This window comes from Etheostoma spectabile, chromosome 9 (genome assembly GCF_008692095.1).
Source record: "Etheostoma spectabile isolate EspeVRDwgs_2016 chromosome 9, UIUC_Espe_1.0, whole genome shotgun sequence".
NCBI classification, from domain to species: domain Eukaryota; kingdom Metazoa; phylum Chordata; class Actinopteri; order Perciformes; family Percidae; genus Etheostoma; species Etheostoma spectabile.
The window spans coordinates 32,572,798-32,588,437 of NC_045741.1; the positions used below are offsets into that span (position 1 = coordinate 32,572,798).

A 15,640-nucleotide genomic window follows, 5' to 3' on the forward strand; every position below is an offset into this window, starting at 1 on the left:
TTGTATATATCATGTACATTGAGCGGCAGTGTTTCCCTTCACTGATGATAGTTCTCTCTCTCTCTCTCTCTCTCTCTCTCCTCTCTCTCTCTCTCTCTCTCTCTCTCTCTCTCTGTTTTCCAGGCTAGGTGTGTGCGTGCTGACCTCATGGTGTAACAGGAGTAAAGATGAGCATTAGCAGTGATGAGGTCAACTTCCTGGTCTACAGATACCTACAGGAGTCAGGTATCGTCCCAAGACCGTATTATATTTATCAAGTCGATGTTTTCTTAAAATGTCACTTTTATTAGCGGTGTGTTTTCCCACCAACCTATCAAACTGTCTAGTAGGGCTGCACAATATATTGTTTTTTTAATATCATCATCGCGAAAGATACTCTTTTGATGGATACTTTTTTTGTGTTGGTTGACAGGAAATATCAGTGGAAAACAGCACTTTACAATGTAACTGTCACTTTTTTTAGTGGCGCCTTTTATATTCAATTCAATGTTCAATTAAAGAAAGTTGGAAATCATTTCCTTTCATTTGTTTTAAATTCAACAAGCAGTTTGTTGAATTTAACCGAATACTGAAAGCTGAACTGATTACATGAATATTAGTACTTAAATACTATGCCCGGGTTATAAATGTTAACTTTCCATACCCAGTGAACCCATAGAGTGCTTTTGCTGTAGCCCCTCTACTGGAGGCAGCTGTTATTGCAGTGGAAAATAAATCCGTCGCACAACAATGGAAGTATGCTCATTGCGTTATGGTTTTGAACACACCTGACGCACCCAATGCAACTCTTGTGTTGGCCCAGGGCTTGAGCATCAGCTTGTTCAGGTGTGCTACAGCAGAGAGAACTGGAAAAGGGGCAGCTGTGGAGGTTGCAATACAAGCAATCTGTTTTGCAACCTCCAAAAGAAACATGTATAAGAAATGCTCAAGAGTGCGAAAAGAATAGTAACAGTAGCGTGCAAGTAACGATGAACCGCTGACAAAATGTAGTTCTTAAATAAGTCATGATTTACTGTGATATACAGCAGGGACCGACAATAAATAGTAATTAATAACACGAAAGTCGATATTTAGAACCAACATGCATTAACAGTGAAAATCTTTTAGTCAAAATTAAGATTTTGGAATGTTACAAACTATGTAATGTTACACAAACCTTAATAGCTTACTTTCATATTCTCCCAGTGCAGATAATCGGTCAATCCCTAATATACAGCATTTCCTTCCAACGTTTAAAAATATCTTCTCCTGCTCCCGCTCTTTTCTTCTCCAGGGTTCTCCCACTCAGCATTTACATTTGGCATAGAGAGTCACATCAGCCAGTCCAACATCAATGGTGCTCTGGTTCCCCCTGCTGCCCTCATCAGCATCATCCAGAAGGGCCTGCAGTATGTCGAGGCTGAAGTCAGCATCAATGAGGTGGGTCCTCTCCTCTCCTCTCGTATTATTTGAGTACTGCGGTTTTCTTTTCTTGATACAACAACAAAAGTTGAATCATACACTTCTAGAGACAGTATATCATGAGGCATTTCTAAAAACTAATAGTTTTCTAAGAAAAATGCACATGCAATGCATTTTCTGCTTTCGCTCTGTTTGGCTTGAATGAAATGATGTAGTTGCCGTCGGCGGTACCGTATAAACGGAAAATAATTAGGTAAAAAGAAAAACAAAAGATTTTTTTGTGAGTATGAAGTCAGGATCAGTGAGGTGGGACACAAACAAGATGACAAATCTCTACTCTCCTGCTCTGTGGGGGAGGATGGAGAGTTGGTTTTTGATTAAGAAAGAACAGTTTTTAGTGTTAGGTTTTTTTTTGTGTGTGTGTGTGTGTTTTAAATTAGGACTTTCTTTTAGGATTTTTGTGATTGTGATTCTTGGCTGAAAATTGTCCAACAGATGGACATTTGAAACCTGAAACCTTTTCCTTTCTCTTCTCTAAACTGGTATTTCTCCCACTCCATAGGACGGCACGTTATTTGACGGGCGGCCCATAGAGTCTCTGTCCCTGATTGATGCCGTGATGCCGGACGTTGTTCAGACGAGGCAGCAGGCCTACCGGGACAAAATGGCCCAGCAACAGGCTGCTGCTTCAGCACCAACATCGACCACGGGGGGGAGCATTGCCGGCAACGCCAAGAACGGAGAGAATACTGCCAACGGGGAGGAGAACGGAGCCCATGCCTTAGCTAGTGAGTAATACGTTCACGCGTAGAAAAGGCCGTGCTATGATGGTTTGCTACCTGCGATGGCATAGATTTGAGCAGTGTTTTCATTAAGGAAGAAATATCATTTGACCTTTGGAATGGTGGTAAAACCAGGAATTAAATGATCTTTTAATTAAGAAGTTTTGGTCATTTATGGTATATAAATGTTAGTAATGAAATATTACTTTACATCCGTTTCTGGCTGTCAGTGAACACTGTGAGGGTATTTCACTCACTGATAGTGGTTAAGAATTGCAAAGACCTTACAGAAGGTTGTAGACAATGTGTTTTCTAGACATTCCTGGCTTGCTAACTTCCTGCTTCGCTGTGTGTCACCCATCCAACTCTGTGCTTAGACAACCACGCAGACCTGATGGAGGTCGACGGCGATGTGGAGATCCCTCAGAACAAGGCCATGGTCTTGCGGGGCCACGAGTCCGAGGTCTTCATCTGTGCCTGGAACCCAGTCAGCGATCTGCTGGCATCAGGGTTGGTCCCCTTCCTTCTCCTAGCATACTCCTCTGACACTGGTCTCTCCCTCTATATCGGAGGTTCTCAAACGTATCACTCAAAGGTCCGCAGGGTTAGGTCAAGATTTTCATTCCAGGTCGGAGGTCCGGAACGATTGGCAGTAACAAGTTAACGTTTAATCAATTAACTATTAACTTTTAAGCAACAACAAGTCAAGAGTTCTTTTTCCTGCTCAGCGTTTGGACCAATTTGGGTATCGTTATATGGAATTCGGTACCAGTTTTTTCCGATGTTTATTTTCCCGCATTTTTAGTTGTTTGTTCTTTTTTTTAAGTTTTTTTAAGCTTTTTTCTTCGTTTTTTACACCCTTTTCAGCTTTTCTCTAATTTGTTGACATTTCTTTATTTTTTTGTATATTCAACATCACAAATTTATTGATAAATAGAAAATGTAGCTCTTCATCAATGTATTGTACTGCTAACATGAGGTTTATGGTCTGGATTGACCATACTTTGATTGCAGTTTGTTGCGGACTTTGAGAAACACTGCTCTATATGGATCAAACTTAAATCAAACTCTACATAAATGCAGACATTTTATGCCTTTATTAGACAGCGCAAGTAGAAAGACGATAGAAAACAAGGTAGAGAGATGAACGGAAGGTCCCCAGCCTGACTCGAAAGCGTTATGGTTCATGCCCTTAAAGCGTTGGTATACTCGCGAGACACGGGCCGCCGTAGAAGGTGCGTGCATTACGAGCATGCACGGAGACGTTTATGCTTAACACGTTGTTCGTTGCAGTATTCCCCCAAACACTAGACGGCGTTCAGACAAAATAATCTGTGAATAAGCAAGATGTAGTAGAGAAGAAGAGAGGGTAAGCAAAGGCAAAAAGGCTGCCTGGCAACATAAGTAAACAAATACATGTTAAACACTGATGTACTGCCAAACATTACATTTATCTAGTCTATTCATTAACGTGGCTGTTTATCTTCAAATCTAAACTACTGTCTGCCTGTAACACTGTTAAGAACAATGTTCCCATGAAGCCGTTTTTTAGCTTTGACAAAACATTATCATGTTTTTCCATTCTCCTTTTCCCAGTGCGGTGTGTCTCTCTCAGACCACATACAGTATGTAAGGCTGTTTGACTCGCTGTGGTCTGAACATGAAGAATCATACAGACGTTTGTAGAGACGGAGCTGTTCTTCCCAGCTGAACGTGTAGAATTGAAAGTGGAGCCCGCGTACAACCGCTTGCCGAGCCTTTGGGCTGGAAATGAAGGCTGTGGTGAAGTCAACACCGCAGCCATAAATTAAGCTTAACCCTAAGCCACGGGGGTGCCCCTTTATCTCTTGTGCAAACTACAGCTCATTACCCAAAGATCATTTTCCAGTGATGTCTTTCAGTGACATTGTGTTTTACGTATTCCAGTTGTCTAAATTAATGTCAAGCAAATGGAAATTGAAATACTAGAACTGCAGTTATGATGGGGTCCAAAGCGGTACAGTACAGTACACATTCGTGGGCATAGCCTCTGGAGTGGCCCTAGCTCGTACCCTCCAAGTAGTGTAAAAATTGCACGAGCCCTTCATGAGATAAAGAATTTTCATATTTGTAGCTCCGCCTGATGGCCAATGTTTGCCAAATTTGGTCCTTAGCCCCAGAGTGGCATGGCAAACCTTCATAGCATTTAGTTTGGAGATGCTAAATATTTGAACAGAGAAAAATTCTTTTGATAGCTTTTTGTCAGGGCGATCTGAAGATGCTAAATGCAAAGTTTCAGCTAGATCGGGTCAAAACCCCAGGAGAATATAGAAAAAGTAGATTTAAATTAAAAAAATTAAATTAAATAAATAGATTTTTAAATGTGCCATGTGTAATAAGGGAGTAATGATGCAGAATACCTCACTGCTGCAACTTATTTCTTTTTTTAATTGATTTTTGAATGCAACAGACATCAATATGAGCAACAGAAAAAAATATATGTGTATGTATGTATGTATGTATGTATGTATGTATGTATGTATGTATGTATAAAAAAACACATACACAACAGAAAACTCACACCCCAAACAACAACTGATGCTACAATGTACACAAATTAAATTGGAAGAATGATAGAAAAATAAATTAAATATGATTACAAACTAGGACTGTACACACTGTATACAAAGCAACGGCTCTGTAGAAAGGAATGCAACCGTCTCCAAAGTCTTCTGAATTGGTCTGAATTGTGATCAAGGTCATAACTCCGTTTCTCCAGAGGGAGAAGATTTGATATCTGTGATAACCACATGCCGACTGTAGGGAGCTGCGGAGTGGACCGCTTCAGCAAGATACACTTTTTATAGCCAGAAATAAAAGAATTATTAACTTAAGATGTTTTAGATGAAACCCAGTTAGAAATTGTCTGACAAACAAGGTTAAAGCGGGAACACGTCTATGGAAGCATGCTTTATGTTAAAATGTGTCTGGCTGTTTTAGGTCTGGGGATTCGACAGCTCGCATCTGGAACCTGAGTGAAAACAGTACAAGCAGCTCGACGCAGCTTGTCCTGAGACACTGCATACGAGAGGGGGGACAGGACGTCCCCAGCAACAAAGACGTCACCTCGCTAGACTGGAATGTAAGCTAACACACGCACACTCACCCATCATGTAACGTGTGAGTCTCCCTGCATGGGTGTATTCGTTAAAAATATGGCAGCAGGTCAAAGTTGTAGGAATGGAAGAAACATTTGCCATGTAAGTTAATAACACTGCGTCACATCTTTTTTTTAATAGCTTTTATCAGAATTTTGTTTTTTTTAATCTTAAAAAATACTTTGACTTAGTTTGCTAATGCTTGTTTTTATAAAATGTAAACACACTTAACAAACTGTACATGCATAGAAAGCAAACATCAACAAAACATGCTCTTTGCTTAGTGTACTGCATGTACAGTCCTGTATACACAAGAAAGGCAAATTGCAACATAGCTGTTGATGATGTCTGACAGTTGAAGATCATCAGAGAGTGGGATTTTCCTTTAGTTCAGCCAGTGGATTGTAAACCTGAGCCAAGGGCAGAGCAAAAAAAAAAAAAGTCCTGGAAAGTGTCCCTGCTGATGAAAAACACAAGCCTCTCTTCTAATCCCATCTGAATCACAGCACACGTTCATTCAGCCTGCAAATTGTGCAACTGCAACAGACCACGTTAAGGCCTTGCCATGCTTATCTATCCAGCTCTATAAGCCACTCTTACACTTTCTCTCTCTCTCTCTCTCTCTCTCTCTCTCTCTCTCTCTCTCTCTCTCTCTCTCTTCTCTCTCTGGCAGAGCGAGGGAACGCTGCTAGCAACAGGCTCCTATGACGGTTTTGCCAGAATATGGACAAAGGACGGTGAGATGACTTAGTATTTATTAAACACATACATGTATTATTGATCTCAGGAAACCCTGCAACTTTATATCAAGAGTTTTAAAACAAGATACAAGTGTGTTGATGTTCATATATTTATATATTAGCAAGTATAAAAGGATAAATACAAGTGTTGCTGTGGAAACTAATAATGAATGTGCTGTGGTGATTTGGTTTGCTTAGTCTGTATGTCACATGGTTTAGATCACCCTTGAACAATGCTGCCACCTAGAGGCAGGTTTGCATATTACCATTCAGGTGTTGACCCGTTTGGTGTCATTCAGACCCTTAGTGGCTTGTTATTTATTGCGTCATATTTATCCCTTTTTTTCCCCTTTCTGTGTGTTTTGCTCCACAGGGAACCTGGCCAGTACACTTGGCCAACACAAAGGTCCCATCTTTGCCCTTAAGTGGAATAAAAAAGGCAATTTTATCCTCAGTGCAGGAGTAGACAAGGTAAACCAGCATCTGTTTTAAGAAGTGGCTCAAACAAATGTACCGTGCAGCCGTTGTTAGCTCTAACTTTAAATGTACATGTGTCCTGCCAGACAACAATCATATGGGATGCCCATACAGGAGAAGCCAAACAACAGTTTCCCTTCCATTCAGGTACAAAAATAATCTCTTCTTGTCTATTAGTATTTTCCAGCTTAGCTTTTAATCTCGCTGACGTCATTCTTTCCATCTCCTACAGCTCCTGCGCTAGACGTGGACTGGCAGAGCAACAACACGTTCGCCTCCTGTAGTACAGACATGTGCATCCACGTCTGTAAACTGGGACAGGACCGACCCATTAAAACATTCCAGGGACACACGGTAAGTGGTGTGTTTGTAGTTACACACCTGTGTCTGTAATACTGATGTGTGTCTTCTACTGTGTTCGGAGCGCCCAGAAGAGATTAAAAAGGGTTGCTGTCACTGTTGTTGTCATCAACTTCCTCTATATACAAGGGATGAAAGGCTGCGACATATTGCGACAGACACTCAGAGATTTTTTTTTTGTTAGTTTTAAAGAAAACATCAGTAGAAACGGCCCTTTAAAACGTAACTGTCATTCTTTTTTTTAGGCGTTCCTTATATATTCAACGTAGGCCTGACTCCCAGCGAATAGGAGCGCTTTAAATCATAATTTATACAGTCTTTGTTTAAAACTCACGGAAAAAAGAAGTAGCGTTGCAGTTGGCTCGTAAAATTAAATGAGAATCAGTCAATTAAAAAAAAACAGTTATTTAAAAATTAAATCGCGAACAGGGGTGAATCAATAACGTTTTATTGGGCAGCCCTAATTCCATGTGTTCAATATAAATATTATCAATGATTTCCTTTTGTTTTAAAGTGAACCAGCAATTTGTTGAGCACAGAACTGTGTATATTGAAATATCATATTTATTTGTTGCAAGTAATATCGTCCGCCATATCGACACACAACATGCTGTATATACATCACCAACCCGATCTCTTCTCTCCCTCCAGAATGAAGTAAATGCAATCAAGTGGGATCCCACAGGGAACCTGCTAGCCTCCTGCTCGGACGACATGACACTGAAGGTGAGCGCTAAACCTGGTGGTAGTGGACATCTTGTCTTCTTAACCCATCACTATCACTGCTACCTGTGAGCCATAGAGAAAGGAATGATGTGTCCATCTTACAATAAAGTTTATTGTGTTTATAGTAAAAGGCGCTATCTGAGGATTTGTGCTGCTCTGTAAGAAGCCAAACATTTTTCTTTTGGGCAGCCACTGTTACTTGAATCGTCTTAATTAGGAGGCAGGACATTCCATTCTGAAGTTTCCCTGCTATTTGCTGTGTGTGCTGAAGATAAAGCTGCAACAGTTCCAAAATGTTGCTGTACAATTCATTCTTTCAGAAATAATTGCGATTTAAAGATATAGTTGTTGTCAAAGATTTATTAACGTTTTAAAAAAAAATTCCAGGGTACATCTTTTGGTTATATCTTTGTCATGTGACCAATAATAATAATAACGCAAATACACAGTCTATGGCCTAAACAACTATTTATTATCATAAAACACATTTTTTCTACCTGTATCCCTCCCTTGTAATTTTTGTTGCAGTGCACGTGTTTAGTGCCAACAACAAACAATTAAAATAATAATAAAAAAATGTATTGTCTGACCAAAAGTCACTTATATACAATTACCAGTCATACGCCTTAAAGTGCTCATATTCTGCTCATTTTCAGCTTCATAATTGTATTTAGAGGTTGTACCAGAATAGGTTTAACTTTCAAAAAACAGCTCCTCTTTTCACCCTGTGTGTTGAGCTCTCTGTTTTAGCTACAGAGCGAGCCATCACACTTCTGTTCTACCTTTGTTGGGAGTCGCACATGTGCACAGTTAGGGAAGGACTACTAGCCAGTCAGAAGCCGAGTATGAGGGCGTGCCACGCTAGCAGCTAGGCGAGCATTATAACGTGTTACAAAGTGACACACGTTTGTCACGGAAGGCTGGACTACAACAGAGCTGTTGGGAGCGGTTTGTTAACAGTGTTTTCTGTTGGAGATGGTAAGTCCCTTTGGGGGGGGGGACTTTGGGCTTTTCACTTTGTATACCTATTACATACCCAAAAAGATATTTAACACAATAAAGGAAAGGGGAAAAGCCAAAAAGCGTAATATGAGCACTTTAAGATCTTAGCTAATGTTAGCAGTTAATTGCGGTTAAAAGAAACCGCGATGATTTAAAAAAACATTGACTTGAATTAGACATTTATGTTAAAATTGATACAGGCTAGCTGTCGACTGCATTTCGACACGTGGTGGTTTAATAAAGTTGTTGATCTGTGCTTTTGTGTTTTGTTCAGATCTGGAGTATGAAGCAGGACTCGTGTGTCCATGACCTGCAGGCCCACAGTAAAGAAATCTACACCATCAAATGGAGCCCCACCGGCCCTGGAACCAACAACCCCAGCGCTAACCTCATGCTAGCCAGGTGAGTGCCTGTGTGGGTTTTCTAGTTAGTAAGCCGAGAAGGAATTAAGTTCCCTCCGGCCTTTCAGCTCGCTGTACACACCACGACAAAACTCCCTAACGCTGTTTGTCCCCGGCTCCGCCTTCCACAGTGCATCGTTTGACTCCACGGTTCGTCTTTGGGACGTGGAGAGAGGCATCTGTATCCATACGCTGACCAAACACCAGGAGCCGGTCTACAGCGTGGCCTTTAGCCCCGACGGGCGACATCTGGCCAGTGGCTCCTTTGACAAATGCGTGCACATCTGGAATACACAGGTAGGAAGTGAATAGGACGGACTGGGTGTTTGTAACATGTACAGTTTAAAACAGTGTCAGTTCCCTTTAAATGAAAGCCATGAAGATGGGAATCTTTCTGGTCAATCGGCAGCTAGTCTATATCTGATGTGGGGGTTGAGATCAGGAAATGATGATGGAGACCTCAAAGATGACGAGTCCAAAGATTTCAGATCATTTGCAGCGTTATTCACACAGGAAACAACCTTTCATGACACAGTGAGCCGCCTCTGTATCCACACGGATGTCTATACACACGTGACTAATGACCATCAGAATATTTGAGAGAGACGTTTGTTTCTTATAGTCTTCTTGTCCTGCGTCCTCAGTTGATCTATTTCTGCGAGACAGTTTTACCTTTAAAACGACTCCTTTGTAAAATACACCTCTCCTAGTTTGACACATTCTGATCTATTCCTGCCACCTGGTGTCCCCTTCTTGCTGACTCTGCTCTGAAAGCTCCCTGTGAACGGTTACATACATTTGAACACTTACATGCATAAATACCAACCTATCAGTATCCACAATTAAATTTCCGGGATTGTTCCAGTGCCGCCGGAAATTTTGCAGAGTTGTCCCACATTTCGACCGGATGTTCTACTTTCTTTGTATTGTAATTCTAAACTAGTGGATTTCTGAGGACTATGGTTACCTGCTCCTCAGATCTCTACACTATCTGTCCAATCTGAGTTTTCTGTACTAAAATTATTTTATCCCCACCATTTGGTTGCGTCATTGATCATAACACAGCAACAAGGGATTCAAAATGAATTTCCATGAAATGACAAAGTTTTTGTCCGTAAAACAGCCTAAAGCCTACCTATTTTCTGTCCCTTGACTCTGTCCTCCTGTCTGTCGTGCTGCAGACGGGTGCTTTAGTCCACAGTTACAGAGGGACAGGGGGAATCTTTGAGGTTTGCTGGAATGCAGCGGGGGACAAAGTGGGAGCCAGCGCATCAGACGGATCTGTAAGTACACACCGGGCTGACCTCTGTTGTCTTTATCGCGGCAGATGGCCGCCCGCCAAGAGCTGGGGTCTGTCGGAGGTTTCTGTCTGTTTGAAGGAAGTTTGTCTCCGCCACTGTCACACCAAATGCTTGGATTTGCGGGTGGGGGGGGGTCCAGAGTGTGGTCTAGACCTACTCTATTTGTAAAGTGTCCTGAAATAACTCTTGTTGTGATTTGACACCATAACTAAAATGAAAATTGAATTGAAATTGGCTGTTTGAATGGGTGTTTGTAGCATCTCTTGGTGACAGTCCAGTCCTACAGATTGATCTCTGTCCTCTTTTGTCCCAGGTGTGTGTACTAGACCTTCGGAAATAGTGCTGCTGTTTGTTGGAAGCCATGGACCGACCATGAATGTGTACATAGCCAAATGACTGTCCCAGCCTGCCCTGCGTACTGCTCACGCTTACGACTATTGGCCCCGCTGACCGACAAACAGGAAGCAGGAAACAGGAACAGGAAGCAAGCACGCACCCTCTCGACACAGCAGGTCCAGACACAGGGATGAACAGACGGACAGACAGACAGAAGGGTGGATCAACGGGCGGATGGAAACGCCCCTCTCTATCTGTGCAGACTCTTACAGAGATGCAGAAGGGACGCAGTGGAAAAAAAGTAAAAACTTGATAGACAAAAAAAACAAAAAAAAACAAAGTTACAGATCGGTATATGTACCAAAATTTGGAAGCTATTTTGCTTTTTTGATCTTTAAACCATGCTCATTGTCATCAAAATGAAAAACGATGAAAAAAAAGTTTACTAGTTGGATCTCATTGTGCAGACATATCAACTTCTCCACCATAAAATAGGATGGCACTTAGTTTTTTTGAAATTTCCAATCTCTTGTTTCAATGTTTTTATATTTTTTATCTTTGGGAGAGGGGACGGGCTGGTCAGGTCAAGAGTTTTAATGATTGGAGAATGCCGCCATACACACTCAGACGTTCACACCAAACAGTGTCCTCGCCAGGACTGTGAACCAGTGTCTAAAGGCTGCTATGGTTCGGTAGTGGCCCCTCACACGGTTAACCTCTAAATGCAGTAGTTCATGTGGTGTCTTTTCTCCGGGGGACAAACTGAATTCCCCCGTGTACATCCAATGGGACGCAGCACAGATGATGTCCATCTAGATGCTTTAAAAACAGCTCGTCTGTGCACTATTTGATCTAGATGGTTTTACCCACAGTTCTCCTCTCTGGACCCGGCGGTCATGGCAGTTACCTGTGTGATGAAACGAAAACAAATAAAAGCTTCTATTGGCAAGAAGCTGACCTCCACTTGTCTGAATGTTTAAGGCTGTTGTGAGTTTCATTAATGCAACAGGAAGTCAGGTCCCAGCTCACATAACATCCTGTCCTCAGCCAGTAGGATTCCAGCTGTTCTTTTTTGTCCTTTGGCTAACCTGTTTTCTAACCTTTTCTAAAAAGGCTAGAAAACCCTTTTTTTCCCCTAACCCTTTACCAGCATTTACTCAGCATCTGTAAGACTTCATTTCTGATGTGATTCCCCCTCTAAGGCCTCCGATCACCAAACACATGATGCCCTGAAGTGTGGTGGTGGAGAAGTGAAAGTGTTGTCCCACTTTTTAGCTTTTGCAGATTCTCAAGCGTTAGATGCTCTGGAGGCAGAAATTAGCTCAGCGGCTAAAACCACAGAGGGTAGAGCCGAAGGAAAAGCCACGGAGTAGAAGAGGCCGACGGTTCTCCGGACTCTAGAGCTCAGCTCTGTTGCTGCGTTTGCACAAGGACGGTAGGACATTGTTTCCGAGCATTCCCACATTATTCTAGTAGCCTTTGAGCTTTTTTATTGTTTTGTGTATTTGTAGAAGTTGGTTAACGAGTAAAAACCAAATACCAAACAGTTTCTCGTATCCTTTTAATTAGCGTTACAATTAGAATAAAAATATTGACATATGCCAGCGATGGCAGCATTGGGGTCAGTTTGCAACGAGCTTGACACTTTCCCCCCCCCCCCGACTCCGAATCACAGCCGACATTACCGGTTTCGCTCATTGGGCGGATTACAGTGACGTAATAGCCTGAAAATATCAATAAAAGGGAAATCAAGCAATGTCTGGAATCACTTCCTCACTCCCTAGACTGCATAACAAACACTAAAAAGGTCACTCGTAGGGACATTAAATCAGGATTTTCCAATGCTCTAATGTTGCATCATCAGCAACAGGTGCAGTGTCCCGCATATGTAATGTGTACGTATCTAATACGGCTTATTGTGGGATTAAAACTTTTCTTCCATAGAGCGTTCTGATTCCCAGACCAAGTGTTGGTGAGTACTACGCCGGGTCGACAAGCTTCGTCCCAATTCAATTCTTTCGTGATACATGGGTGCCGATTTGATTTGTATTGCGATTTTTTTATTTATTTATTCATTGCGATTTTAATAATTCATTACATTTATATGGCACTCAAAGCGCTTCGGGGGGGGGGGGACTACTCTCTAACACCGCCGATGTGTAGCACCCACCTGGGTGGTCACATCATTCTAGTATTGTGACTCGATAGTATTACTTTTCCTTCTTTAACAAAACAAAAGTTGAATAATACACTGTTAGAGACAATATATGATTAGACATTTCTAAGTCCCCCCCACTGGCGGAATGGCTCTGTGTTCCCTGGCTCTGCCCTGTTGAAGGTTTTGGTCAAACATAAACGTCATTGTTCCAGACAAGCGCTGCCTCCAAGACTTGACAGTTAAATTGGCTGATATTTGTTTCTAGAGCATAAGCGGCCCCTGGTCCCGGGCTCCAGTGGGACTCTGGGCTGCCTTTACACAGGAAGAGAGTCCTGGATGTTTTCCTCCTCAGACATACATCTCAAACTAAAGTCTCCTGCCTGCGATAATGCAGCCTATCATATTATTTTCCTCTTGTTGAATCTTACTGGCGGATCCCCGGCACACAGTTGCCATTCCCAATCAAGCTCAAAAGCAGATTCAACATTAAAGCAATATCTGGACCTTCTTTTTATTTCTGTCTGTTTTTATTACCAGCTACTTGTCATATTGTGGCGCAATAACTCCACTGCATTTAGAGGACATGAACAGATCAGATCTAAGGTATCTAAAGTTCAGTGTCTCCAACACGGCAGTCTTAGTGAATTAAAAACAGAAAATGTCAAGCTGTACATTAAATGGAATTCTAATGAATCTGTTCTCTCACCACCAACCGTCTGCTCCCATTCGACTCCGAGGTTCCTCACTGACAAGACATTTTCTACTCTTTTGAAGACAAATTTAAAGTTACATTTTTGTAATTTCTTTGTAGATTTGAAAAATAAATGTGAATTGATTTATTGGCAGCGTTAATTTACATGTTCTACACATTTGAAAAGATTTAGTTTTTGTTACTTTTTGATGCTTTTGCAAATAGGAACGGTTGACCGTGTAATGGAAGACTCGCTGAGCTCAGCTGTCATCCTGAAGGCGCCTTGCTCGGGCGAAAATTACCACTAAATTTGTCTACGTTTTAATAAAAGGTTTTAGTTTTTCTTTTTGGTTGAATCTTTTTGGGAAGCTTTGTCCAAGGAAATGACTTCCTCCTCGGCTTACACAGACAATTGAAAAAAAAAGAAGAAAAAAGGAAGGAAAAAAAGTTACACTTTAAATTGAATAAAAATGTAATTTTTCAATCAAGCCACGACTCAAGGGAACTGTTCTTGTTCCCCGTTTTCATCCTTAGTTAGAGCCATGGAGAAAGTTGCTCTGGAAGCAGATACGATCTCATTGGCTGCATACGGAGTTATATTTGTGTCTAAATTGTTGTGCACTATGGGACATTTTGAGCACAGACCAATATTGTTTTGCACGTTTTATTAATCCCCCCCCCCCCAAAATCATTTCACTTAAACATAATGTATCTTTGCTCAGTAAATATGTTTGTGGTTGATCCACATAATTCCAATTCCCTGCTCTAGCGTAGTAGAATCACTGGTCACTAAGCAGGTAAGGAAGCCCTCTATTAAAATATAATTGCGCAAATATCTTTATCTGTGCTAAAAATGTCATCATGAATTGTCGAAGCTTTTCCGATATATTTTAATAGGATTTTCATCTAAGATTCAGGTTTGTGAAAGCTTTATTTTGGCTTCCCTCCGAGGTGTAATTAAACTAAAAACATTACATCTGCCTCCAGAGCTTTGTCCAACCACATATCAACTTTATTTTCTTCTGTATTCCCTTGTAATAAATTGGACATTTCTACTAATGAACTTAGAGATTTCATGTGTTCCTATTCAGAGTCCTGTGATAATATTGAATTGTTTTCTTTTCTCTCACCCCTGTATTTAAAGCACTTGAGCCAACAGTTGCATAAACATGGCCAAAGTCACTGAGTCAGCCTTCATCTGTGCCGCCACAAGAGCATCAAGTCAGCCCAGCAGCATCTCTCCCATGGGGCTCTCAAAGCATTTCTGTTTCTTTCTTTCACATCGATCTGTTATCATTTAAGTCCTGATCAGTGAAACAAAAGTCCAGAATAAAATATATTTTGATAAGAGTTTTGTGTTTTTATTTGTGTGTGTGGAAATGCTTTGTAGTGCTGAACTAACAAAGGACTCTCGTCAGTGGAAATCATGAATCTGTGTTTTATTCATGTCAAAACACAAAAAAGAATGGCTTTAAAAGGTAACTACCTTTTTTTCATTCCTGGACCCTATTTTTCTATGCTTTTGTGTCTAAGTGACTGATGGAACAACAATCTTTGACATTGGTCCAGTATTACGCAAGACAAGCTACAATGTAAGTTAAGAGGACAATTGTCCAACTTGTATTTACCTTAAAAGTGTTTGTTTTGCCACTGACAGACTCAGATTATTATTCTACGTGTCTGACAACATCATGCAAAGGGTCCCTTCACTTTAAAACCTATTTTAGACCTTTCTGTTTAACCAGAAACCACTCTGAAGTCACTAGCGCTGAACCCACCAAACTCCATATAAAAAAGCAATACTTTTGGAGCCAACAAATTTTCACATGTAAATGAGCTGTAGGTATATAGCGCTTTTCTAGTCTTAATGACTACTCAAAGCGCTTTTACATCTAATCACACACTTTTATTCACTGTGGCCGAGGCTGCCGTTCAAAGTGCCACCTGCTCATCAGATAAACATTCACACACATTCACACTCCGATGCGCAGCACCGAGGGCAACTCGGGGTTCAGTGTCTTGCCCAAGGACACTTCGACGTGGGACTGCAGGGCCAGGGATCGAACGACCAACCTTCTGATTGGCAGGCAACCGCTCCACCACTGAGCCACAGCCGCACATGTAAATC

At 41.3% G+C, this 15,640-nt stretch overlaps 1 protein-coding gene across 1 annotated transcript in view; it reads left to right on the plus strand.

Moving 5' to 3' along the window:
• LOC116695349 (F-box-like/WD repeat-containing protein TBL1XR1) overlaps positions 1-11,063 on the plus strand; it is a 52,735-nt gene extending 41,672 nt beyond the window's left edge. The window contains exons 3-16 of the mRNA XM_032525560.1: positions 124-225; positions 1,274-1,419; positions 1,964-2,189; positions 2,561-2,693; positions 5,163-5,304; positions 5,994-6,057; positions 6,434-6,531; positions 6,624-6,684; positions 6,770-6,891; positions 7,549-7,623; positions 8,900-9,027; positions 9,158-9,323; positions 10,208-10,309; positions 10,641-11,063. Coding sequence (XP_032381451.1) covers positions 168-225; positions 1,274-1,419; positions 1,964-2,189; positions 2,561-2,693; positions 5,163-5,304; positions 5,994-6,057; positions 6,434-6,531; positions 6,624-6,684; positions 6,770-6,891; positions 7,549-7,623; positions 8,900-9,027; positions 9,158-9,323; positions 10,208-10,309; positions 10,641-10,667 — 1,548 coding nt within the window. The 5' untranslated portion in view covers positions 124-167 and the 3' untranslated portion in view covers positions 10,668-11,063. The remainder of the gene's footprint in view (positions 1-123; positions 226-1,273; positions 1,420-1,963; positions 2,190-2,560; positions 2,694-5,162; positions 5,305-5,993; positions 6,058-6,433; positions 6,532-6,623; positions 6,685-6,769; positions 6,892-7,548; positions 7,624-8,899; positions 9,028-9,157; positions 9,324-10,207; positions 10,310-10,640) is intronic.
• The last annotated feature ends 4,577 nt before the right edge of the window (positions 11,064-15,640 follow it).